This window comes from Bolinopsis microptera, chromosome 8, assembly GCF_026151205.1.
Source record: "Bolinopsis microptera isolate Bmic1 chromosome 8, MBARI_Bmic_1.0, whole genome shotgun sequence".
Lineage (NCBI taxonomy): Eukaryota > Metazoa > Ctenophora > Tentaculata > Lobata > Bolinopsidae > Bolinopsis > Bolinopsis microptera.
The window spans coordinates 7,450,637-7,478,495 of record NC_087079.1 but is presented as its reverse complement, the minus strand read 5'-3'; the positions used below and the strand labels follow the sequence as shown (position 1 = coordinate 7,478,495).

Sequence of the window (27,859 nt, the reverse complement as noted above, 5' to 3'; positions counted from 1 at the left end):
AAGAGCTGCATAGAGTCCACTAGTATTTAATATTAGCCTGTACTGGCTCAATAAAATGTGACCTCCAGATCAGTAAAATTAGGGGTGCTGGAAGAGCTGCATAGAGTCCACTAGTATTTAATATTAGCCTGTACTGGTTCAATAAAATATGACCTCCAGGTCAGTAAAATTAGGGGTGCTGGAAGAGCTGCATAGAGTCCACTAGTATTTAATATTAGCCTGTACTGGTTCAATAAAATATGACCTCCAGGTCAGTAAAATTAGGGGTGCTGGAAGAGCTGCATAGAGTCCACTAGTATTTAATATTAGCCTGTACTGGCTCAATAAAATGTGACCTCCAGATCAGTAAAATTAAGGGTGCTGGAAGAGCTGCATAGAGTCCACTAGCATTTAATATTAGCCTGTACTGGCTCAATAAAATGTGACCTCCAGATCAGTAAAACTAAGGGTGCTGGAAGAGCTGCATAGAGTCCACTAGTATTTAATATTAGCCTGTACTGGCTCAATAAAATGTGACCTCCAGATCAGTAAAATTAGGGGTGCTGGAAGAGCTGCATAGAGTCCACTAGTATTTAATATTAGCCTGTACTGGCTCAATAAAATGTGACCTCCAGATCAGTAAAATTAAGGGTGCTGGAAGAGCTGCATAGAGTCCACTAGTATTTAATATTAGCCTGTACTGGCTCAATAAAATGTGACCTCCAGATCAGTAAAATTAAGGGTGCTGGAAGAGCTGCATAGAGTCCACTAGTATTTAATATTCAGTTAAACAAAAATTCAGTTAAACAAAAATTTCAATTTTATGCCATTTATTACAGATTAAACAAGTTTACAATAAATCAATTTGATATTTAACGGAATCCTAATTCAATGTGCAGTATGGTTGTCACTCTTTAAATAGATTAGATATAGGTTGACGGGGCAAAGGAGTGTGCGTGCTGTTCGCTATTGCTCACACCAAACGGCAACCTAGTAAATGTTTTGTATGAACACCGGTCTCCATCACGACACAAAATTAGGATTGTAGAATTTATTGTATAACTATTAGTGCAGTGGAGGTAGCGGTGTGGTGCATTAATAGAGTGACAGCCTACTGATTTAGAGTTGTTTTTAAGTGAGCATAATGGGTGTATTTTTGGATCTAATGGCAACTTTAAAATTTGTTCTTTTAATCATTTATTAAATATCAGTTTAAAAATATATAAATCTGGAATCTGTTCACTCTGTGAACCAGTCCTAAAAAAATTCCAAAAACCCTCCTAAATTAAATATTAAAAACGTCTCAGTAATGGAAATAGTCATACAATTAAGAAATTATCCAAATTCTTAATATCTACCTAAGATAAAAATACCTACCTAAGTCAATTTCTACCTGTAATACACTAAATATTAGGTTAAATACATAGGTCTAGGTGGTGGAGTCAGCACACATTTACCAAAATCAAAATTGTTTAATAGGAGGAGCCTGTGGGCCGAGATCACTGAATTAAATTTGATGAAGGGGATTGTTTTTAAATGACAGCTGCATTATGTCATAATCGCTTGTGGTCCATGCCGAATCATTATAAGCATGTTGCAGCTTTAGAAGTGCCTTTTTCAGGCGACTTTTAGCAAGGCTAATCTTGTAGGAGTAGTCAAAGAGCTTAAGTTTAGGTGCAATTGTGTTCCAAATTTTGGTGGATCTTGATATAAAGTCATTAGATGGGAGTTGTGAAATGATAGTGGTTTCCTTTCTAGAAGATGACTGATAATGCTGTTGCAGTGATGCTGGGCACCTGTACTGGCTCAATAAAATGTGACCTCCAGATCAGTAAAATTAAGGGTGCTGGAAGAGCTGCATAGAGTCCACTAGTATTTAATATTAGCCTGTACTGGCTCAATAAAATGTGACCTCCAGATCAGTAAAATTAGGGGTGCTGGAAGAGCTGCATAGAGTCCACTAGTATTTAATATTAGCCTGTACTGGCTCAATAAAATGTGACCTCCAGATCAGTAAAATTAGGGGTGCTGGAAGAGCTGCATAGAGTCCACTAGTATTTAATATTAGCCTGTACTGGTTCAATAAAATATGACCTCCAGGTCAGTAAAATTAGGGGTGCTGGAAGAGCTGCATAGAGTCCACTAGTATTTAATATTAGCCTGTACTGGTTCAATAAAATATGACCTCCAGGTCAGTAAAATTAGGGGTGCTGGAAGAGCTGCATAGAGTCCACTAGTATTTAATATTAGCCTGTACTGGCTCAATAAAATGTGACCTCCAGATCAGTAAAATTAAGGGTGCTGGAAGAGCTGCATAGAGTCCACTAGTATTTAATATTAGCCTGTACTGGCTCAATAAAATGTGACCTCCAGATCAGTAAATTTAGGGGTGCTGGAAGAGCTGCATAGAGTCCACTAGTATTTAATATTAGCCCCAAAAAAGCGGTCCTGGTCGAGCCTTGGCTTTAACGAGTTGGAAGCAACCAGAGAGATGGTTAGATGTATAAATTTGGGGATTGTAGTGGTTTGCAATAACCAGAGAGATGTTAAACAAATTGAACAACAGGTTGAACAAAAAAGAATGTGTAAAAAGTTATCGAGTGATAAAATAGGACAAAGGAGAAAGCATAGATATGATCTTAGGCAGCTAGACGCCAGCTAGCTCATCGCGGTGTCACATGACTTTAATACCACGATATCATTGGTCATCTATATATCCAATGCGAAATAAAAATATAGCGCGTTTTTCATGAATTAGTAGCGCCGTACAAAAATTAAGCAGTTTGGAACAAAATAACAAGTTTTCAGTTTACAGAAATATTGAAACATTTCAATTTTTGTTTGCATGAAGGTTCTAATGACTTAATAAAGTCGTTTAGATAGTAAAAATACTACAAAGATACCAAGTAAACTCACAAATATTGCAACTTGGTTAAAAACAATGCATTTAACTGTTTTGGTGGCGCGCGCGCGCCATCTCAGTCAATTACTCCCATATTTGGTCAAATAGGATAATAGGGACGCAGAATATGCGTCCCTCTAAAATGTCCGATTCCCTTTATGGTATGCCCCTTTTTCCGCCTTCGGCGGTGCGCGCTTCGCGCGCGAAAAGTGGCATGCAACGTATGTCAAGGGTAGAGTGGACCGCTGCCAGTGTCTCTCTTTCCCAAACAAAAGGAAATGATATTAATTTGATTGACCGTTCTCAAATGCAAAATGATACCGAGAATGAAATCGGTCGCTCGCTTTTTCCATTCATTCACGGCTTACGAATTGTAATAAATTTCGATTTATTACATCAGTCAGATGCTGTAAAAATCTCTTTGGGTTGCGTTCGGATCGATACCTAGTATTTCGGGGTAAGGGTAGTAGTTATTGCTTATTGAATTAGCTGAAGTTTATTGAATCTTTATTGCCGAGTACAGCTGCCTTTGGGTAGATCTTCTTAATCTATTACAATTGTAAATGAATGGGAAAAGCGAGCGACCGATTTCATTCTCGGTATCATTTTGCATTTGAGAACGGTCAATCAAATTAATATCATTTCCTTTTGTTTGGGAAAGAGAGACACTGGTAGCGGTCCACTCTACCCATGAATATGGGTTTTGGTAAAATAGTTTACCAGGTCACCTGATAAGACTTTACATGTGTACACTGTACACTACATTTATGGTAATATAGCCACGATGACTGTCATATCTCACCCTTGATTCACGATGTCAATCCTTCACATCTCGCCGATCTGTGGTTGCGAGAAGCATTATTTGATGCGCGCGCGACCCAGTAGTGCATCGCGCTACAAATCTCACCCCGTCTCGAATTGTAGGTTTATAATCTACCAAGATGCGCGCCGAGTTGGACTAGTCGACGGTCTAATATTTGAAACAAATATTGTATCACCAATCACTATCACCCGTTAACGTCTCGAACTGACTTCGTCTCCCACACTAGATTGTTCAAGAAGCCCTGGATAAAGCTAGGAAAGGAAGGACTTGTCTAGTGATCGCGCACAGACTCTCTACCATACACACTGCTGACATGATATGTGAGTGCTGGCAATTTGGGCTTTATCCTTACATACTTTACATATGAGTTGAGACACAGTTAATAAACTGCGGAGTGACTAAAATGCTATACAGCAAAAACAGAAGGCTCCAACCAAACACTCCACCTACTGATCCTAACCACCCTAACAACTCTCAAGCTCTCTCTCTTCAACCCTCATTCCCTCACTCCTCTTGGTGCACAAAACCATTCTAACCTATGTATGTCCCCCTTACGGGTTCCACAAGCCCAACGGTACATAGTTAGACGAAAAATCATGATTAATGGTAACATGCCAAACTTTTCCAGATTCTATTCACAGTAGGTATCGGGCCTGGATACTGACAAAATCGGTCAACTCTATAGTCTGTATGACTTTTTCTTGTATCACGTTGTGACCCTCATATCTTTTCATTTAGTGGGGGCCAGTATCGGGGCGAAAGTCACGATACAGCCGTGCACTTGTGCGCGGCGGGCCTACGACGTGAGGCAAACTTTTTCCTGATTTGGCCATACAATCTATCATTGCATCACCCTACAAATATAACCAATTTCCTTGCAACAGGTGTTATAGATGAAGGTAAAGTAGCAGAACAAGGTACACATCAGGAGTTGATGTTCCGACGGGGAATGTACTATGCGCTCAACTCTCAAAATACCGAGGATGGCGAGAGCTAACATACTTTAAAGAGCTAACATACTTCAAGATTTAGATTAATGAGATATTATTTGCTTGCTGTAAGAGACTGGACTGTTGAGGATTGCACTTGTTCTAGAGAGTGTAGAAAAAGAGATTTGAGATGTCGAGGAAAGCAGGAAAATAGATGCAGTTGGCTCAGCCAACTTGGCTGTAAGAGATGTAACTTAATGAAACTTAATTTGTATGGTACCTGCAACTTAATTTGTATGGTACCTGTTATAGCAGGTATGTTCTGATACAGAAGTAACTACCCACACGCAACCTTTTAATAATTCACGTAATTCGTATCAGAATTGCTCACAAATTTCAGAGAAACTCTATAATACGAATTACTTGAGTTATTAAAGGGTTGCGTGTGGGTAGTTACTTCTGGGCCACCCTGTATGATGAATTTTAATGAATTTATCGGAACCAAAAATGTTGGCAATATTTTATTGTATATCTAGTGCAACACTTCAATACTTATGATAATAATCCAGTTTCAATTAATTTCAATTTTAACTCGGCAATTGTTTAATCGTTATTACCACAGAAAGACTGGTTGTATAAATTATAAAAGTAGGATTCTATAACGTTGAACTTGTTTAGATGTTGAATGGATTATGTTTGTATATACTTGCTATACAACTAAAATTGACAGTGTACATTTATCATGACTATGAAAAAAATATAGTTAGACAATAATGATTCTGGTGTGATGATTTGTCAATGTTATTAACCACGGTAACAACTATAAGACAGGTGTTAGTTGCAAGTACCGGGCAATAATCACCTTTCCCATGACTATGATATTTAGTACTTTATTTCCTCCAAAAAATGATTTAGACTTGAGCTCCTTTTGACTTGGCTAGAACTATACATGGGAGGCCCCGGTTATACAAAGAGAGTCTATCGAGCGCCTTAAAATTTGGTTTTAGGGAAATTCTTCATGCTAATTCGTATTTCATTATTCATGGTATTGTGAATTTAATCAAGACTTTCAATTTTGTTGGGTTGACACAAATTGATACAACAATGTAGAGCAAGAATATTGATCGACTAATAGTAGTACATTTAATGTACAAAAACCTTATTACTAAAAAATTATCATATAACAATGGAAGTAAGATTTTTGTACTACACTGATTAATTGACACGGGAAAACATCTTCTCATAACCTATTTAATGGAAATATCTTTGTCTCTAAATCTATGATGGTGCAATCACCTTTCAAAGTCTCTAAGCAATGGTGTAGGTGGAATGGAGTATCACAGTGTCTCGACCTTTAACAGGTTGGCCGTCACGAATGGTGGAGGAAGTCTGGTCTGAAAACAATATCTTTTAACTATCGTGTTCAAACAATTTATAACGTAGCCAACTGGAAAACTACTTTAAACTTGCACGTGTAAATATTAATATAAAAGGAAATGTCAAGTCTTACTCTATAATACAACAATTAATTAATTAAAATGGAATATATCTATTATAGCAAGTAACAACACGGTATTAGCAGGAATTTTCGTGGATATGTGACCTGGAAAACGACAACGTAATTTTGTACAATGGATATTAATTGAGAATAAGGAACTACGATAATCAACTACATTTTTATTATTCTTAGATCTAGCATGCTGAGACTAATAAATTAAGACAAAGAACTTACTGGATTATTGCGACTAGCAAGCTTATCAAAACATAACGTGGCCGGTCCAAGTATCTGAACAACCCTATCGACTGTGCTGACCTAAAACTGACTCTTTCTCCTATTGTCATTCCCGTATATCGTCTCCGAATCTCACAGAGTCCTGAGTCTGCTGCTCATTATCGTTAAACTCTGCCGCTCATTATCCATTTTTACGATCCATAGACCACCGTCTGAGACTGTGATTATAGGCTGATCTGCTATCAGGTGTTCTTCTGTGGTGTTCTGATTGGATACCTCCATGGAATGTCATCAACCGTGTCGAATTGTCCCTTCGTTAAACACAAAAATATTTGTTTGTTAATCAAACTTAAGCCTCTTCTCTAATTCAGTTACACTTCTTATATAAATTATCTGCTAAACTTAAAGAGACATATCTTAAACATAAAATCATTCAAGCACAGAATGACTGCAAATTTTCGAGGTTCATTATACTAGATAAATATTAATGAACATCAAAAACTTTTCGGATAGAATCAATAAATACTTTGATGATAATTATTAGGCAGAACCCATGATCAAAATTCCCGTAATAATATGGCAACTATAAACATTCTGTTACTTAAATATCACACCAGTCATCGTTAATACATTTTAATAATGTATTTTAATGTAAATTTCCAATTTTCAAGACTACCCAAATTTGCTCACAAAAAAATTAATTTGGTACAATACAGTGAATGTAGTGGTCAAAATAACCACAAATTTGTTCTTCTAAAGATAATACCCTAATATGTTATTGTACGCTTTAAGAACCCAAAATTAACATTAAATCATATTGTTGACGTCCACTCCAGTAGTCACAGGTCAGGAATTTATTCGATAGGATGGTGTTGAGAAATGACCATGCTTTTATCTTCCTTGAAATTCCTTGGCGTACCCTGCTGACTGAAAATAAATAGGAATCAAAGTATAGCAGGAATAATAAAATCCAATCCAGTGCAAATATCGGCTACAAGTACAACAATGAACATAATATTGCTATGAAGATAAGGCAATAGCGAAACGTTTCAATGCAAACTTCTCTAATATACAATATAGCAACCAACCTCAAATCAGGTATAAAAAAAGAAGCATCTGTCATCTAATAGTTATGATACACAGAGTGCTTTACAGACTACAGACTACTACAGTACTACTACAGTACTACTACATGTACAGTACTACTACATTACTACTACATGTACAGTACTACTACAGTACTACTACAGTACTACTACAGTACTACTACAGTTATACTACTACAGTACTACTACATGTACAGTACTACTACAGTACTACTACTACTGAGACACTAAATAGGAAAGAGTCTTGGAGGATGAAGGAGGTTTGGAATAGCTCATGTAATGTCCGCATAATCTCACAATACCTCTGCGCGAAGTGGGCAGAGGCTAACGGAGGGGAAGGGGCGTCTAAAATGACGTAATCTCATGTGAATGATCCCCAGGAATATTTTCTGCCGTCTTTTATTGTGGCTCCAAAAAGGCTAGCATATGACCTAAGGATTAAGCCGCATCAATGACCAAAAATAATCGCTTTATTCCACGACTAATGCCAATGGTGCAGCACGATTCACTTTATCTCTTTTCATCCTATACCTAAAAATAGCCCTGCTTGAAGAAACCCGTCAGATTTTGGATCATTTTCCTTTCTTGCCGCGCGCCAATAGCTGCCCCTCAACAAAAAATATCATGAGCAAAAAACTACATTATATTTATTATCTATATATTTATCTATATATTATAAATATATTTATTAATATTATGTTATCTATATATTTATTTATCGCAGCTGCCCTCAGAAGCATCCGGATTTACTTGAATAACCCTGGATTAGTCTCCACGATGAGCCGTTCCTTCTCCGGAAAAAAGACTCGGTGTATTTTTAATTTGAATTTTAATATGCGTATGGAGTGAGGGGCCTTGTGGCGGTTCGGTCTAGTTAGCTGGCATCATGAACAACAGCTGTGATCATTAAATTTATGACCGCCTCCAGAAAAAATGACGACACCTCTTTAGCTCAGAAGAATATTTTTATTTTGCAGTAGTCTAACTTCAACTGTTCAAGAGTTTTCTAAAAACCGAGAAGAGGTGCCATTTTTAAAAATGGTCCGTTCGTTTCGTTTGTCCAGTGCTGGGGATATCAGTACATGGTCCTTCCAAAACTGAAGTGGCCTCTTGCCATCTATGATATTCCGATCACAACAGTTACCAGATGGGAACAGAATACCAATAGTTTCCTCAGGAAGTGGTTAGGGGTGGGGCACACTCTGAGTGGTCTGTGTCTGTTCAGTCAATCATCCAGTGTGGCCTTACCGGTGAGCAGTTTGACAGATACATGGAAGATAGAGAAGTGTCGACTGTTGCAATCCTATCAGACATCTAAGGATGACCTGATTAAAGCAGTCCAGCCCCAAGTTCGTTCTGGTAGAGTTTGGAGGCCTGAGACAGAACTGGAAGAGGCCAGAAGGGATTTGGTCTGTGAATCGGTGCGAGGGATGGTGCAACCTCAAAAAAGAGTTGGCATCGGTTTTGGTGACTGGAAAAAACCTTGGGAGAGGATGGATGAGCGGGAAAGAGAGAGGGAGGTTATGCTGAGAGTGAAGGAGAACATTGAAAGAGAGAGGGAGGTGCAAGTAGGTTCTCTGGAGATGCAGAGCAGGTGGGGTGAGTGGAGAGAGCTCGTAATGAAGACGGATTTGAGCTGGCATACACTTTTTAAGTATGGTGACTCACTTATTGGGTTCATGCTAAGTGCTGTGTACGGCACCCTCTTAACCCCCTCTATGGTTTCCAAGTGGAGTGAAGATGAGGATGGGAAGTGCAAGTTATGTGAGGAGAGGATGGGCACCATTCAGCACATTTTAGCTGGGTGTAAGGTGGCCCTTAGTCAAGGAAGGTATAGATGGCGGCACGACAAGGTTCTGAAGCAGATCTCTGAACAGGTTGTCTTCCATTGTGATCGCCGAGTGAACACTTATAAGAACAAGGCCGGCGATGGAAGGCAGTTCATTGATTTTGTTCCTGCTGGGAAAAGAAAAGCAGGTACAGACGACCGGAAGGAGAGTCGTGGTTTTGGGATCCTGAGTGGGTATCGGGATTGGATAGTGCTGTCAGACCTTGAGGGGCAGCTTAAGTTTCCCGGTGAGATTGTGGAAACACGGCTGAGGCCGGACCTTGTGATATTCTCAAGGTCGGCAAAGACAGTTATTTGGTGGGAGCTAACAGTACCATCTGAAGAGCGGATCGCTGAATCGCACGAGTACAAGCTCGACCGATACAGCGGTCTGCAGGCTGAGATTCAGGCGAAAGGTTGGTGCTGTTATAATGCCGCAGTCGAAGTTGGAGCTAGGGGAGTGGTTGCGCAGAGTTTGGAGAGAGCAGCGAGGAGGATTGGTTTTAGGGGAAGAGAGCTGAAGAAGCTGGTACGGGACAGCGGGAAAGAGGCAGCCCACTGTTCCAGATGGATTTACTTGTTATCGAGAAAGAGGGAGTGGGAGTTCAGGAAGGTTGGAGCTTGAGAGTTCACTATAACATCTAGAGGTACCATAAACGTTATCTCGTCGCCAATTGCGAGCTCTAACGGGTCTCCTCAAGTGACTCTCGGATCAGATGGTGGTTCAAGGGTGGACTGCTGGGGCGCCTGAAAGGAAACCGTATTGCGATTAAAGCCCCGAAACGGTGTCAGGTTGGTAACTGATGATTCTGATCCATGCTCCTGTGAGTTTGCTGTTGTATCTCAACTCGCTAAACTGAGGCATCTCCGCATCTTGGGTGAATATGCGTACATCTTCATACTAAACCCAGGTGTGGCATGTGTCAGTGAATACGGGCGAGCGGATGCAATAGCGAAGGTGGTGTGGCAAGGCCTAAAAGACACAGTCAGATTGTTGTCAGCTCGCTGACTGTAAGGGAGAAGGTATATCCGTATTTCGCTGCTACTGATGCAGTCCTTGATCTGGCAATCAAGGCTTCTCTGTTTTTCGTCTGACTATGTACCGTTGGGCTTGTGGAACCCGTAGGGGGGACATACATAGGTTAGAATGGTTTTGTGCACCAAGAGGAGTGAGGGAATGAGGGTTGAAGAGAGAGAGCTAGAGAGTTGTTAGAGTGGTTAGGATCAGTAGGTGGAGTGTTTGGTTGGAGCGTTCTGTTTTTGCTGTATAGCATTTTAGTCACTCCGCAGTTTATTAACTGTGTCTCAACTCTTTATTTATCGCAGCTGCCCTCAGAAGCATCCGGATTTACTTGAATAACCCTGGATTAGTCTCCACGATGAGCCGTTCCTTCTCCGGAAAAAAGACTCGGTGTATTTTTAATTTGAATTTTAATATGCGTATGGAGTGAGGGGCCTTGTGGCGGTTCGGTCTAGTTAGCTGGCATCATGAACAACAGCTGTGATCATTAAATTTATGACCGCCTCCAGAAAAAATGACGACAACTCTTTAGCTCAGAAGAATATTTTTATTTTGCAGTAGTCTAACTTCAACTGTTCAAGAGTTTTCTAAAAACCGAGAAGAGGTGCCATTTTTAAAAATGGTCCGTTCGTTTCGTTTGTCCAGCAAATTGGTCCGGATTCTCTCTCTCTCCTGTAAAGAGAGATAGACCGATGGACAGTCTTTAACTTTGGAGAGGCACCGCCTAGCTGGCTATATCCTCTGGTTTTAAAATGTAAATCTTGTATCACGTGGTGACCCCCACTGTCGCTTCACAATAGTGAATAGTCTTCGACGATACAGGGGGAGCCGCGCACTTCGTGCGCGGCGGGTCATACAACGTATGACAACGTAAATCCAGACATATCTCAGATAGTTTAAAGGGTTAACCTTCATCTTCCTTTATAACACCAGCAGACGTCCAAATGACGTAACATCGATGAAGATTGTAGAAATAGAGTAGGTTCCATGCCACAAAAATGAAAAAAAGCTTATCTGCCCCGGGCGGGGGGGGGGGGGGGGGGGGGGGGGGGGGGGGGGGGGGGTCGGGCGCCGTGTTAGGGGGGGGGGCCAAATCGTCGTTTGAATGTGGGACAATTTCGAAAACTTAACTAAAGTACTAGCAAAACTTGCTCTAGATACACACTTTTTTTACCGGTGTATCCTCTAAAATCACCTAATTTGTTCAATTTTAGGGAGGGGCAACAAAAGGGGAGGGGGCACCAACAGGGGGGCGCTTTTTCGGCGGGGGGGGGGGGGGGGGGGGGGGGGTGCGCCAACAGGCAACGTTACGGCAAGGTCACCACGACCGTTATTTCTACAGAATGAAAACCACTCGTATAAAACTTGGTTGCCATGTAATGAGTCTATAATATAATACGTCTTGGACGAAGGGACACTCAGGGCGCTATAAACTGAGGTCACTTGTCAGATACCTCTTTAACGAGAACAAGTCTTTAAACCAAGCTGTTGCTAATGTTACAGTTAAGCAGGAAAAGCCGGCCTAAAGATTACTGAGGTTACTGTTATGCTAATTTTATGAAGCATAATATTAATATGTGTGAGATCATCATATTTTGGGGATAACATTAGGCAACCCTTGCTTTAACAGAATAATGATCCTTGCTTTTATGTCTACGTAGAATCTGTTTCTCTTATCAGAGCGTTAGCTCACGCGATAGCTCACATTGTACTTGAAATGAACACATATCTATATCACATCAAATTCCGAAAACAAGGTCATTATATTTATTATCTTGGCTGTACAATTATGAGTGTTACGTCGAATTTGGTTATATAAAAAGATATAAGCTGAAATGTCTGAAATGTTGTCAGTTAATTGTAATTTGTAATTTTTTCTTTTAAGGGTAGTACATTAGGGAACTTATGTGTAGTTAATAGTTAATGTAGAAATGTAAGTTACAAGATCCGATGGTATTGACGTTGATCAAACTGACGATCAGTTTGGGGATAATTCTCCAGCTTTCCTTCGCTAATTTTCTCGGTAAGAGAATTTAAGTCTTGGAGGATGAAGGAGGTTTGGAATAGCTCATGTAATGTCCGCATAATCTCACAATACCTCTGCGCGAAGTGGGCAGAGGCTAACGGAGGGGAAGGGGCGTCTAAAATGACGTAATCTCATGTGAATGATCCCCAGGAATATTTTCTGCCGTCTTTTATTGTGGCTTTGAAGACGGCATGTAATGAGTCTATAATATAATACGTCTTGGACGAAGGGACACTCAGGGCGCTATAAACTGAGGTCACTTGTCAGATACCTCTTTAACGAGAACAAGTCTTTAAACCAAGCTGTTGCTAATGTTACAGTTAAGCAGGAAAAGCCGGCCTAAAGATTACTGAGGTTACTGTTATGCTAATTTTATGAAGCATAATATTAATATGTGTGAGATCATCATATTTTGGGGATAACATTAGGCAACCCTTGCTTTAACAGAATAATGATCCTTGCTTTTATGTCTACGTAGAATCTGTTTCTCTTATCAGAGCGTTAGCTCACGCGATAGCTCACATTGTACTTGAAATGAACACATATCTATATCACATCAAATTCCGAAAACAAGGTCATTATATTTATTATCTTGGCTGTACAATTATGAGTGTTACGTCGAATTTGGTTATATAAAAAGATATAAGCTGAAATGTCTGAAATGTTGTCAGTTAATTGTAATTTGTAATTTTTTCTTTTAAGGGTAGTACATTAGGGAACTTATGTGTAGTTAATAGTTAATGTAGAAATGTAAGTTACAAGATCCGATGGTATTGACGTTGATCAAACTGACGATCAGTTTGGGGATAATTCTCCAGCTTTCCTTCGCTAATTTTCTCGGTAAGAGAATTTAAAAGTAGATGTTTTACAAACTTATGATCAGAGGTAATACCAGGCTAAGCCCTCCAAATATTATCAGAAATGCTTTATTTATATATAGTAAATTCTTATCACTGATGAAAGGATCTTTCGCAAAAATAAGAAAAAGGATCCCAGAAAACCTTACCGCCTGCTGGGCTTGCTAGAGGTGATAGATTTTCAACAGCACGTTTGGCGTCGCGCGTCACATCAAGTTTACCTTTCGCACGCTGCATTGAGCCTAGTAGTCATGACAACGACATTACTTCGCAAAGTTTAAAAGCTGTGATATTTTATTTAGCCCAAAATCAAACTTTTTGGTTTAATTCAAAATCTAAGTTGTCCCAAATTGTGCTCCTGGGGAGCCAACTTTAAATTTACGAGACGGACATTTTGTTGAAAACCGGAAGGTTCTATCTATTTTACTTTTGGAGATATACCCCAGCCGGTAGGGTTTCCTGGGCCGAACCTACGCGCGTTTAAAATAATTTGCGCTTTCATTTTAAAACGTTCACTTTGACAAACCATAACTCTCCACCAATCAAGTCAAATTTCAATTTTAAAATATCAAAAGAAAGTAGAGAATTTCGCCAACATGAAAGGGGCCTTCTGGATGGGTAGGTAAAAACGCGATCTTCAGCCTCAAAATCTACTTTTAAAACTTCATACATTTTCCGCGCGCCGAAATTATAATTCTTATATCGCAAAACATCCCCCTACCTCCCTGCACCTCCCCCCCCCCCCCCCCCCCCACCCCCCCCCCCCCCCCCCCCCCCCCCCTTCTCACCCCCCCACCCCCTTCCTGCTGCTTTCTTCTGCAGCTGAACTATAAACTCTCAGCTCTATCACACACCCAGAAAACCTTACCGCCTGCTGGGCTTGCTAGAGGTGATAGATTTTCAACAGCACGTTTGGCGTCGCGCGTCACATCAAGTTTACCTTTCGCACGCTGCATTGAGCCTAGTAGTCATGACAACGACATTACTTCGCAAAGTTTAAAAGCTGTGATATTTTATTTAGCCCAAAATCAAACTTTTTGGTTTAATTCAAAATCTAAGTTGTCCCAAATTGTGCTCCTGGGGAGCCAACTTTAAATTTACGAGACGGACATTTTGTTGAAAACCGGAAGGTTCTATCTATTTTACTTTTGGAGATATACCCCAGCCGGTAGGGTTTCCTGGGATAACACGGGACCCGATTGATAAATTAAGATCATAAATTCCAATACCGTTTTTCGGCAAGTTTCCATAACTAATTTTTTGTGATCAGCGGTAATAACCGCTTTTTTAACGCTAAAAAAGCGCTTATTGATAAAACCCACCGTTATTTGGCGATTATAAAGCGATTATAAACGGTCCCGTTAATTAACGATTAAAAACGATTATAATCGCTTTTTCCATAAATTTTTTTTTTGCAAAAGCGATTATTAGCGCTTTAAAAGCGATAATAAATCGCGAATTAAAATTATTAGTGATAAAAAAACGCTTTTATTTTAGGGTTGTCGATTATTATCGCTCCGTAAGCGCTTTTCAAAAAAACGCTTATAAACCGTTTTTTGGACCGTTTTTAAAACGCTTTTAATCGACTATAAGCGATTATATTCACTAGGGAAAGTTCCAAATTAAAAAGCGCCTACTAATCGTTAAAAAAACGCTTTTTTATTTTAAGTTAATAAGCGGTTTAAATCGATTATAAAACGATTATAAGCGACAATAAGCGATTTTTTGAAATCTGCTAAAAAGCGATATTTTCACTATGATCAGCGCTTATAACCGCTTTTCTTGAAATTTTCCTACTGAAAAGCGTTTATAAGCGCTTATTTATTTGCTGTCCATAAGCGATTATAAACGATTATAAGCGCTTTTTTACGTATTTGAAACGAGGAAAAATTGTCAGGTACGAGATATTATAAGCGATTATAAGTGACTATAAAGTATCGTAAATGTTATTGTCTTCAATTGTCGCTTATAAGCGATTATAAACGATGAAAAGCGCTTTTTGACGCATTTTAAAACTATGATCAAAATATGTTTTGATTTGATTTATTTGGAGTCTAGTAATTGTTTAAGAGAGTTCTCTGGCAGTTACGAAACTCGAGAGACTGTGGGATACTGAAGGGAAAGGAAGCAGTTCTAACGAGCTCTTCTCAAACACAAGGATATAACTTGTGAACTCGGCTAGTATATATGAAACATTTGTCATGGAGTTGTAGAGGGAGTTATGTGCCTCGCCGGGCTAAAGTAGTGGATGACCTTGCTGTACGGCAAGTTAAACAAGGATCTGAAACTACTAGGTTCCGTACAGACTCAACTCTGCACCCGTGTCAATATGTTCATTATATGCAAGCCTCTTGATTTATATGAGCGATTATGTAATCGGGGTATATAAGCGATTATAAACGATTATAAGCGCTTAATTCTTTACGTATTTGGAACGAGGACACAATTAACAACAAAATTACGCGATATTATAATAATAGTCCAGTTATTAATGGACATTTATGGAAATGAACCTGCAAATTTTCAGATACTCACGAAACTTTGCACAGACCTTCCAAAAGGTATGAATAAACGATTTTCGGTTGGAGACATTTTTTTTACCATGGGGAAAACCCAGGAGGGCCACGCCCATATTGATCCAATAATGTAACTGACCCTTTTCTTCTGAAAATCGTAGAGACTTCAAAATAGGCTTAAACGAAGCCGCATATGCATGTTTATATAGAAGTTATTGATCAACACATGGCCTAAAATCCTTACTTTTCGAGAAATTCGCCAAAAACCATTTTGGGCGTGGCGCTGAGCCCATTTTACTAACTTTTGATATGATCGTGATAGAGTCTTCGGATAGAGTGCAAAAGAACCGCAATTGGCATATTTATATATGACTTATGAAGAAACATATGCCTTAAAATACTTACTTTTTCAGTTATTGGCGGAAACTGATTTTCGGTTCCAGAAATCATGCAAAAATATGGGTATCTGGTAAATTGGGCTATGAAGGCCCTAGAGATTTTTGAATGGGTGAAAATTGTGCAAAATGGCCATGTTTATATACAACTTATGAAGCAATATGTACCCTAAAATGCTCACTTTTCGAGTTATTAACATAGAACGGGAGGCAAAAATGGCTGATATAACCAATTTTGCTCTATTTCGTGAAAATTTTCTCTGGTTTTCCCCCAAATAACTCGAAAAGTGAGCATTTTAGGGTACATATTGCTTCATAAGTTGTATATAAACATGGCCATTCTGCACAATTTGCAATCATTCAAAAATCTCTAGGGCCTTCATAGCCCAATTTACCAGATACCCATATTTTTGCATGATTTCTGGAACCGAAAATCAGTTTTTCGCCAATAACTGAAAAAGTAAGCACTTTAAGGCACATGTTTCTTCATAAATCATATATAAATATGCCAATTGCGGTTCTTTTGCACTTTGTCCGAAGACTCTATCACGATTATATCAAAAGTTAGCAAATTGGCTCAGTGCCTCGCCCAAAATGGTTTTTGGCGAATTTCTCGAAAATTAAGGATTTTAGGCCATATGTTGATCAATAACTTCTATATAAACATGCATATGCGGCTTCGTTTAAGCCTATTTTGAAGTCTCTACGACCTTCAGAAGCAAAGGGTCGGTTACGTTATTGGGTCAATATGTGCGTGGCCCTCCTGGGTTTTCCCCATGGTAAAAAAATGTCTCCGACCGAAAATCGTTTATTCATACCTTTGGGAAGGTCTGTGCAAAGTTTCGTGAGTATCTGAAAATTTGCAGGTTCATTTCCATAAATGACTGGACTATAAGCGATTATAAGGTATTATAAATGACATAGCTCGGCGCGCTCATACTAAATCGCTCGCCCAAATTTTAAGAAAATTCTTGTGAAAAGGCCCTTTGGGTATGAAATTGATCTGAATCGATGTATTTTTGGACGCTAATTCCGAATCACCCCCCCATGACGTAGGGTAAAAATGCTTCCCTGGAGAGTTATAAGCAAAAAAACCGTTTTGGTCACGTGACAGGCTAGTAAAACATGAATTCTAGGGAAGCTTGGGATTTTTTGCACATCTGCCAATGGCAATATTTTCGCAGAAAATTGGAAATAAAAGAAATATCTTTTGCCGTCATGACGATAATTTGCGTTTTGATTTTTAATAATTTGCGTTTTGATAAATTACAACCGCTTCTTAATCTTGAGTTAATTACATTTGTTTCACTATATGTTATATGAAAATATATGGTTACACTGTACACATTGACATAATATTTAGCGATCTATCTTAATCCTTGTTGCCAGAGAACTAAAAGTTTGCAACCACAAAAATTGTACAACGATGATAAGATGTTGGTAATAAGGAGAAGGAGAAGGAGAAGGAGAAGGAGAAGGAGAAGGAGAAGGAGAAGGAGAAGGAGAAGGAGAAGGAGAAGGAGAAGGAGAAGGAGAAGGAGAAGGAGAAGGAGAAGGAGAAGGAGAAGGAGAAGGAGAAGGAGAAGGAGAAGGAGAAGGAGAAGGAGAAGGAGAAGGAGAAGGAGAAGGAGAAGGAGAAGGAGAAGGAGAAGGAGAAGGAGAAGGAGAAGGAGAAGGAGAAGGAGAAGGAGAAGGAGAAGGAGAAGGAGAAGGAGAAGGAGAAGGAGAAGGAGAAGGAGAAGGAGAAGGAGAAGGAGAAGGAGAAGGAGAAGGAGAAGGAGAAGGAGAAGGAGAAGGAGAAGGAGAAGGAGAAGGAGAAGGAGAAGGAGAAGGAGAAGGAGAAGGAGAAGGAGAAGGAGAAGGAGAAGGAGAAGGAGAAGGAGAAGGAGAAGGAGAAGGAGAAGGAGAAGGAGAAGGAGAAGGAGAAGGAGAAGGAGAAGGAGAAGGAGAAGGAGAAGGAGAAGGAGAAGGAGAAGGAGAAGGAGAAGGAGAAGGAGAAGGAGAAGGAGAAGGAGAAGGAGAAGGAGAAGGAGAAGGAGAAGGAGAAGGAGAAGGAGAAGGAGAAGGAGAAGGAGAAGGAGAAGGAGAAGGAGAAGGAGAAGGAGAAGGAGAAGGAGAAGGAGAAGGAGAAGGAGAAGGAGAAGGAGAAGGAGAAGGAGAAGGAGAAGGAGAAGGAGAAGGAGAAGGAGAAGGAGAAGGAGAAGGAGAAGGAGAAGGAGAAGGAGAAGGAGAAGGAGAAGGAGAAGGAGAAGGAGAAGGAGAAGGAGAAGGAGAAGGAGAAGGAGAAGGAGAAGGAGAAGGAGAAGGAGAAGGAGAAGGAGAAGGAGAAGGAGAAGGAGAAGGAGAAGGAGAAGGAGAAGGAGAAGGAGAAGGAGAAGGAGAAGGAGAAGGAGAAGGAGAAGGAGAAGGAGAAGGAGAAGGAGAAGGAGAAGGAGAAGGAGAAGGAGAAGGAGAAGGAGAAGGAGAAGGAGAAGGAGAAGGAGAAGGAGAAGGAGAAGGAGAAGGAGAAGGAGAAGGAGAAGGAGAAGGAGAAGGAGAAGGAGAAGGAGAAGGAGAAGGAGAAGGAGAAGGAGAAGGAGAAGGAGAAGGAGAAGGAGAAGGAGAAAGAGAAGGAGAAGGAGAAGGAGAAGGAGAAGGAGACAAGGAGACAAAGACAAGGAGACAACGACAAGGAGACAAGGACAAGGAGACTAGGACAAGGACAAGGACAAGGACAAGGACAAGGACAAGGACAAGGACAAGGACAAGGAGACTAGGACAAGGACAAGGACAAGGACAAGGACAAGGACAAGGACAAGGACAAGGACAAGGACAAGGACAAGGACAAGGTCAAGGACAAGGACAAGGACTAGGACAAGGACAAGGACAAGGACAAGGACAAGGACAAGGACAAGGACAAGGACAAGGACAAGGACAAGGACAAGGACAAGGACAAGGACAAGGACAAGGACAAGGACAAGGACAAGGACAAGGACAAGGATACAAGGAGACAAGGAGACAAGGAGACAAGGAGACAAGGAGACAAGGAGACAAGGAGACAAGGAGACAAGGAGACAAGGAGACAAGGAGACAAGGAGACAAGGAGACAAGGAGACAAGGAGACAAGGAGACAAGGAGACAATGAGACAAGGAGACAAGGAGACAAGGAGACAAGGAGACAAGGAGACAAGGAGACAAGGAGACAAGGAGACAAGGAGACAAGGAGACAAGGAGACAAGGAGACAAGGAGACAAGGAGACAAGGAGACAAGGAGACAAGGAGACAAGGAGACAAGGACACAAGGACACAAGGAGACAAGGAGACAAGGAGACAAGGAGACAAGGAGACAAGGAGACAAGGAGACAAGGAGACAAGGACACAAGGAGACAAGGAGACAAGGAGACAAGGAGACAAGGAGACAAGGAGACAAGGAGACAAGGAGACAAGGAGACAAGGACACAAGGAGACAAGGACACAAGGAGACAAGGACACAAGGAGACAAGGAGACAAGGAGACAAGGAGACAAGGAGACAAGAACACAAGGAGACAAGGAGAAGGAAAAGGAGACAAGGAGACAAGAACACAAGGAGACAAGAACACAAGGAGGCAAGGACACAAGGAGACAAGGACACAAGGAGACAAGGACACAAGGAGACAAGGAGACAAGGAGACAAGGAGACAAGGAGACAAGGAGACAAGGAGACAAGGAGACAAGGAGAAGGAAAAGGAGATCAAATGAGGTTATTCTCTTGCCGACACATGAACACAAAGTGCACATCTCTCAGTAACACTTCTACTAATACTTATAGCTATAATCTATATAGAACTAGTACCATGGTCGCCTTTCATCCGTTTACGAATACGTTTATGATACCGCGTGTTTCGGGATTTTCCGTGAGGCCGGGATTGAAACTGATTACGCGTACGATTTATTTAACTAGCAAGCCGTCTGCTAGAGAATAACAACAATTTGATACTCCGTCTCCGTCTCCGTCTCCGTCTCCGTCTCCGTCTCCGTCTCCGTCTCCGTCTCCGTCTCCGTCTCCGTCTCCGTCTCCGTCTCCGTTTCCGTCTCCGTCTCCGTCTCCGTCTCCGTCTCCGTCTCCGTCTCCGTCTCCGTCTCCGTCTCCGTCTCCGTCTCCGTCTCCGTCTCCGTCTCCGTCTCCGTCTCCGTCTCCGTCTCCGTCTCCGTCTCCGTCTCCGTCTCCGTCTCCGTCTCCGTCTCCGTCTCCGTCTCCGTCTCTGTCTCCGTCTCCGCCCCCATCTCCGTCTCCGTCTGATCCTCCTCCTTCTCCTTTTCCTTTTTTGAATTCGATTGTTTAGGGCTAGGGCTCGGGTAAGGGTTGTGGTAAGGGTATCGGATAGCTTCGGGATTATATATTATGGTTGTTAGGGTTGGGATTAGGGTTTATGTAAAACCGTTTTGCACGGCTGCAAAACTATAAAAACCTTGTATCACGTCGTGACCCCCATCGTTACCTGGGGACCCCAGGCTATTATGTTTCATAAAGAATAAAGATTCGGCGGAATGACAGGCTGAGCGCCGCCCAGTAACCCCCATCGTCGTTTCACTATACCCCTGTAGAGTTTCTACGATACAGGGGAGCCGCGCACCTGTGCGCGGCGGGTCATACAACGTATGACAATAAAAACCAAAGTCACATGAAATTTTTGGCTTTTACTAATTCGCTCGCCCAAAAATTTCACGTGACTTTGATTTTTATGGTTTTGCAGCCGTACAAAACGGTTTTACATACACCCTTATCCCAACCCTAACCCTAATTCCGTAACCCCGAAGCTAACCATAACCCTTACCACAACCCTAACCCTAACCCGAGCCCTAAACAATCGAATTCGTATTTTACTAGCCTGTCACGTGACCAAAACGGTTTTTTGCCCATAACTCTCCAGGGAAGCATTTTAACCCTACGTCATGGGGGGTGATTCGGAATCAGCGTCCAAAAATACACCGATTCAGATCACTTTCATACCCAGAGGGCCTTTTCACAAGAATTTTCTTAAAATTTGGGCGAGCGATTTAGTAAGAGCGGAAATTTTTGGGCGAGCAAATCAGCGAATTAGTAAAAGCCAGTTCGGCAAGGCCCAATAGTGCATTTTGCTGCGATCTACGTGGTTGCGAGAAGAATTATTTGATGCGCGGCGCAGTCCAGTCTAGTAGTGCATCGCTCTACAGGTAATTGTTCTACTTTATTCATTATTGTATATCCCAGAGTGGTGTTTGGCAATTAGAAAAATTGATCGTGCGTGGTTTAACCGCGGCAAAATTTTTGTTGAAATTCTTGTTAAAATTCTGCACGCCTAATATAAACAATTATAACGTGCGTCTTACCTGGGGACCTCAGGCTATTATGTTCATAATAGAGATTCGGCGGAATGACAGGCTGAGCGCCGCCCAGTAACGTGCGTCAAATACCACTCTGGGATACAATAAAGTAGAACAATTACTTGTAGCGCGATGCACTACTGGGCTGCGCCGCGCATCAAATAATCCTTCTCGCAACCACGTAGATTGCGGCAAAATGCCAAGCTGGCTTTTACTATTTCGCTCGCCCAAAAATTTCATGTGACTTTGGTTTTTATTGTCATACGTTGTATGACCCGCCGCGCACAATTGCGCAGCTCCCCCTGTATCGTAGAAACTCTACAGGGGTATAATGAAACAACGATGGGGGTACAAGGTTTTTATAGTTTTTCAGCCGTAAAAAACGGTTTTACATAAACCCTAATCACAGGAGGAGCAATGCGTGGGCGCGATTGCAGCAGTTAGTGCCCGTTTGTAGCAGTCAGTGCCCGTTTGTAGCAGTTAGTGCCAGTTTGTGGCAGTTAGTGCCAGTTTGTAGCAGTTAGTAGCAGTTTATAGCAGTTTGTGGCAGTTTCTTTGCACTTTGCTCCTCCTGCGTAATCCCAACCCTAACGACCATAATATATAACCCCGAAGCTATCCGTTACCCTTACCACAACCCTAACCCGAGCCCTAGCCCTAAACAATCGAATTCAAAAAGGAAAAGGAGAAGGAGACGGAGACGGAGACGGAGACGGAGACGGAGACGGAGACGGAGACGGAGACGGAGACGGAGACGGAGACGGAGACGGAGACGGAGACGGAGACGGAGACGGAGACGGAGACGGAGACGGAGACGGAGACGGAGACGGAGACGGAGACGGAGACGGAGACGGAGACGGAGACGGAGACGGAGACGGAGACGGAGACGGAGACGGAGACGGAGACGGAGACGGAGACGGAGACGGAGACGGAGACGTTACCTGGGGACCTCCGGCTATCGCGTAATTGTTGTTGTTAATTGTGTCCTCGTTCCAAATACGTAAAGAATTAAGCGCTTATAATCGTTTATAATCGCTTATATACCCCGCTTACATAATCGCTTATATACCCCAAATAAATCAAATCAAAACATATTTTGATCATAGTTTTAAAATGCGTCAAAAAGCGCTTTTCATCGTTTATAATCGCTTATAAGCGACAATTGAAGACAATAACATTTACGATACTTTATAATCACTTATAATCGCTTATAATATCTCGTACCTGACAATTTTTTCCTCGTTTCAAATACGTAAAAAAGCGCTTATAATCGTTTATAATCGCTTATGGACAGCAAATAAATAAGCGCTTATAAACGCTTTTCAGTAGGAAAATTTCAAGAAAAGCGGTTATAAGCGCTGATCATAGTGAAAATATCGCTTTTTAGCAGATTTCAAAAAATCGCTTATTGTCGCTTATAATCGTTTTATAATCGATTTAAACCGCTTATTAACTTAAAATAAAAAAGCGTTTTTTTAACGATTAGTAGGCGCTTTTTAATTTGGAACTTTCCCTAGTGAATATAATCGCTTATAGTCGATTAAAAGCGTTTTAAAAACGGTCCAAAAAACGGTTTATAAGCGTTTTTTTGAAAAGCGCTTACGGAGCGATAATAATCGACAACCCTAAAATAAAAGCGTTTTTTTATCACTAATAATTTTAATTCGCGATTTATTATCGCTTTTAAAGCGCTAATAATCGCTTTTGCAAAAAAAAATTTATGGAAAAAGCGATTATAATCGTTTTTAATCGTTAATTAACGGGACCGTTTATAATCGCTTTATAATCGCCAAATAACGGTGGGTTTTATCAATAAGCGCTTTTTTAGCGTTAAAAAAGCGGTTATTACCGCTGATCACAAAAAATTAGTTATGGAAACTTGCCCGTTTTTCAACTCAGAGTGGAAGGTTCCCAAGACGAAATTTTCTTATGACCAGCACTTTAAAGATTTGGACCAAACCACACTTGCCTCACCAGACTTGGTACCTATCAACAAAAATTCTATTCTACTGATGAAACTAGAACAAACAGGTCCCTACGATCCAAACGGCGGCGATCTAGGGATATATTTCACGTTGTACAATCCGGAGGGGAAATATCTTTCCTTCGGCAATATTTACTACAGGTAAGAAAAACGAGCTATGTTGTGGGCTATTGGAATTATTTGTTCATAGAGGAAAACTTCATTCTGATGCATAATGCTTATGTTATAAGGACTTTTAAAATTTCGTTTACTACACAGATTTCGGGAGCACGGCGTAGAAGATGGTGGAATATCAATTGGGACTGCCCGATACAATTATTTCATTTTTAATTGTATTAACAAATACCTGGCCAACATGGTCGCCTGGAAATTTTATGTGGAAGGATATTCTGGATATGAGGACATGCTTATGGCAAATGGAACTATCCAAGTATTTCTAGAAGGGTATTCAGAACTGGTAGGGGATTTAGAATTTATGCATTGGATTGATGCGGTTAAAGGAGCTACCCAAGTCATTATATCAATAGAGAAAGGGCTGAGTTATGTAAAGACTCAATACAGACGCGTAACGCAAGGTTTTACAATAACTTAAATTGTATCATTTTGTCGCTTCGTCATCTAGACTTAAACTGCAGTCATTTCAAATCCAATAAATTAGAATACATACCCCATCATTATTTATTACCACGATAATAATGATGATAAGGACAACACTAACCCCTAACTATTATCCAATAGGAGAGGAGGACTGCATTGACTACCCTGACGACTGCATTGCACTACAGAGAATAAATAATATCATGCAGTCGCTAGGTACAGAGAATAAATAATATCATGCAGTCGCTGTAAGATACAAAGGAAAATATTAAAGTTAAAAAAGGCTACTTTAGGTTGGGGTAGTAGTAGTACAGGTGGTACAGGGTACAGGGGTGCCGGTTTCCGGTGTATAGGCGAGGTTAACGGCAGGGCAGGGAAATTATTTTCAACCCACGGAACAAAAAAATTAGGAAAAAAAACAAAATGTAAGGAAAAACAGCTGATTAACTAAGATATCGTCAATATATCATTAGAAACTCTAATCTCAGGATTAACTCTAGTACCTGTCAGGATAAAACATCTCAATCTGTTCAGAGTCGAAATTTTGGATTATTCGAAGAAAGGTAATTACATAAACGATTATGTTTGTTTGCTTATAATTGATATCCTAGTTTATCCTTTTATCATATTATCGTTAAAATGTTGATCGTTACTGGGTGTTGTAATTGCTCTGGTGTAATTTGTTTTTGTAAAAGTTGTATTTACCACGAAATCTCATCACATTAAACTCAGGTATAGTACGATGATAAGTGAATATCTGCAGCGAAATACACTGGATACGACGGGTAACACCTGATGACGGGAGACAGTTTGGTAATCTATCTCATCAGACGATCTTATTGTCAGCCAGATTAATCCGCCGAAATGACATTTATTCAATCTTTATGTGATTGAGATTTTCACAATATCTTCACTCTATGAAATTAGTTGGTTGGCTTTGAATTGGAGTTTAATAACCTTGTTAAATTTTTACTCTTTCTACCATTTATTTTGTTGAACTTTGTTAATTTATCGAACCAACTGCAATTCTATTAAAATTTAATCAATTAAACTTTCCGAATTTGGTATTGTATTGACCATTGAATTGATTTATACGAGCATATTTATTTATTGACGTTATCACGAAATTATTACGTCTTTTAATTTTATAATCATAATTTTATGGTAGGACTGTTTAGTGCTTATAAACAATAAAAACTATATATATAAGCGTGACAAAGTAAACGATGTTTTCGTCAAACTAAAAGTTTCATGGATGTGTGAACAACAATCTTCAGTGAAAACATCGTTTACTTTGTCACGCTAATAGATAGCTCCTATCCATTACGGCATTAGTTGAGTACTTTGCTAAAAAGAGAAAGAAACACCGTTGTATATAATTATATACAAGTTCGGTGTTTCTTTGTATATACCTTACAAGACATATTTATAACGTACGAAATGTGGCGGTTTTCCGAAAATTTCGCCATATTTTCGGACCGCCAAAATTTCGGTCGTCGTAATAGAATCCGTCGCATTATCTTTTAGCTTATTTCAATGACTGTGCCTTCACTGCTTTATTTTGTTTCTTAAAAGTAATATCAAGTAAAATAAATAAATAAATTCTGGCATCTTGGGACAAATTATCACCACACCAATGACGAATTGAATGTCAAGCAATACAGTTTAAATTTGCATTAAAATACACGTATGTGCTAACATGAAAGTCTCTTACAGTCTTAATACAGACTAAGTTTGAACATGATTTTGCCGAATTTCAGAAATTTCCTTACTGCTTACTGTCACAAAAAATGATGAAAAATACCCTTATTTTCTGTGACGTCCGAAATTTGACGGTTTTTGTTCAATTTCGCCATATTTTCGGACCGCCAAAATTTCGGTCGTCGCAAATTGGTCCGCCACAAAAAAGTCTTGTAAGGTATATATATATTTCATTGCTGAACTTCTACACAATAAAAAAAAGCGGTTTTGACTAGATCCATGTAATTCTTTGCATCATTTATTAACATAAATTCTGAGAAACTATCACAATGCTGGCAAGCATGACCGTGCCTCTTATATTCACAATACTATTTACCCCCTTTACTATTTACCCCCTTTACTATTTACCCCCTTTACTATTTACCCCCTTTACTATTTACCCCTTTTACTATTTAACCCCTTTACTATTTACCCCCTTTACTATTTACCCCCTTGGGCTTGACTTTTATACCCCCTTTACTATTATACCCCTTTATTGTTTTTCAGGCATTAAGACTCATCGAAAGTAGTTCAGCAGGTATATTTATGTTCAAAACATTCTAATTTAATGTTAAATATGACAGGAATAAGAAATAGTTATGTGAAGGTTTTTAAGAAATTTGCGCAAAATACGCGCCAGCATGTTATACGAAATTCGGTAAAAAACCCAAAATCGCCATATTCAGGTGCCTTAAAAACCATGTTAAAATTGTGTTAGAGATCTGAAAATTTGCAGGGCGTCTAGACGTTAACCAAATCGACTGCAAAAAAGTTTCAAGTTTCAGGAGCATCGGGAAATGGGTTTTCTAGAACCCCTGTTTTACGACAGATTGTCGGGACATATACAGATATACAGATATACAGATATACATATATATTCAGGGATAGACGCTTTGCCAGTAAATTATAGGCTATATTAAGGTGTCCGTAGATTCAGAAGCTTTAAAGATACAGCCATCTCGGACCACAGGTCTTGAAGATAATTGTTTAGACTTTAGTTTACATTATATTAAAAAGTAATTTAACGTCATCATTACCACTTGATGACGTCATCAAGTTAACCATTTTAAAAACCTGTTTTTTGACAAAGTAATCACTTTTAAAATCGATTTTACGCCATAAAAGAGTAATTTTATTCAAAATTTGAGGATATGTTGAAGTTAGATAATTGTTTAAGCATTCTGAAAATCTACCGGAAAGTTTCCCTACCTTGCTCCTTCATAAAGATATTTGCCATTGAAGTTAGTGCTTTTTTGAAGAATTATTTTATAAAAACTTCAATTTTGCGATTTAGTATTCTCTGGTGTTGGGCTATCCCTTGGGTTGTGGAGCTCAGTTCTGCTTCCTATAGGTATAAATTGTGCATTAGGCTAGTTTTAAAGTTAAAAATCGAAAAGATGCACACGTGGGGACACGCCCAAATTGATTAAAAATTGCTAAAATCACTGAAAATTGCTGTTTTTACCATTTTCTGTCAACTTTGGTGTGCCGTGGTGATTACAGTTCTTCTCGAAATACTTTGAAACTTTGCATGCTTATCAAACTATATATAAAACACCAACACGCAAAAATTTACGGCGATTCAATATTGGATGCGCACGCAACGTCCGCTCATAGTTTGCAGGTGCGAAAGGTGATAATTTTGCTCATTCGTGATTTCGAACAAATTCTGCTTTACCACGACAGTTCAATGTCATTATATATAAATTTAATGCCAACTTGAATGAGTATAAAGTGGCAAATTCAGTCAGTGATCGACCGATATGCTTACCCAAACACAAGGAAATGTTTTCAAAGGAAAAATTTCGAAATCGTTGAAACTTCCTCCTTATTATTGAAGATATCAGTTTATATTTCGACTTTATAAAGTACCCTGACATTTATCAAAAAGAGATGATATTTGACCAAAACCCATAATCATGGGTAGAGTGGACCGCTGCCAGTGTCTCTCTTTCCCAAACAAAAGGAAATGATATTAATTTGATTGACCGTTTTCAAATGCAAAATGATACCGAGAATGAAATCGGTCGCTCGCTTTTCCCATTCATTTACAATTACAAATGTAATAGATTAAGAAGAACTACCATACCTGAAGACAGCT

At 39.9% G+C, this 27,859-nt stretch overlaps 2 protein-coding genes across 2 annotated transcripts in view; one reads left to right on the top strand and one right to left on the bottom strand.

The window, feature by feature from the left end:
- LOC134820123 (ATP-dependent translocase ABCB1-like) overlaps window positions 1-4,701 on the top strand; it is a 41,173-nt gene extending 36,472 nt beyond the window's left edge. The window contains exons 33-34 of the mRNA XM_063830345.1: window positions 3,931-4,024; window positions 4,589-4,701. Coding sequence (XP_063686415.1) covers window positions 3,931-4,024; window positions 4,589-4,701 — 207 coding nt within the window. The remainder of the gene's footprint in view (window positions 1-3,930; window positions 4,025-4,588) is intronic.
- Window positions 4,702-5,741: 1,040 nt separating this feature from the next.
- The window catches only part of LOC134819530 (uncharacterized), a 103,159-nt gene continuing 81,041 nt past the window's right edge, over window positions 5,742-27,859 (bottom strand). Inside the window, exons 17-18 of the mRNA XM_063829516.1 lie at window positions 6,366-7,292; window positions 5,742-6,027 (exon numbers count right to left, since the gene is read on the bottom strand). Of these exons, the coding sequence (XP_063685586.1) occupies window positions 7,153-7,292 (140 nt within the window). The 3' untranslated portion in view covers window positions 5,742-6,027; window positions 6,366-7,152. The remainder of the gene's footprint in view (window positions 6,028-6,365; window positions 7,293-27,859) is intronic.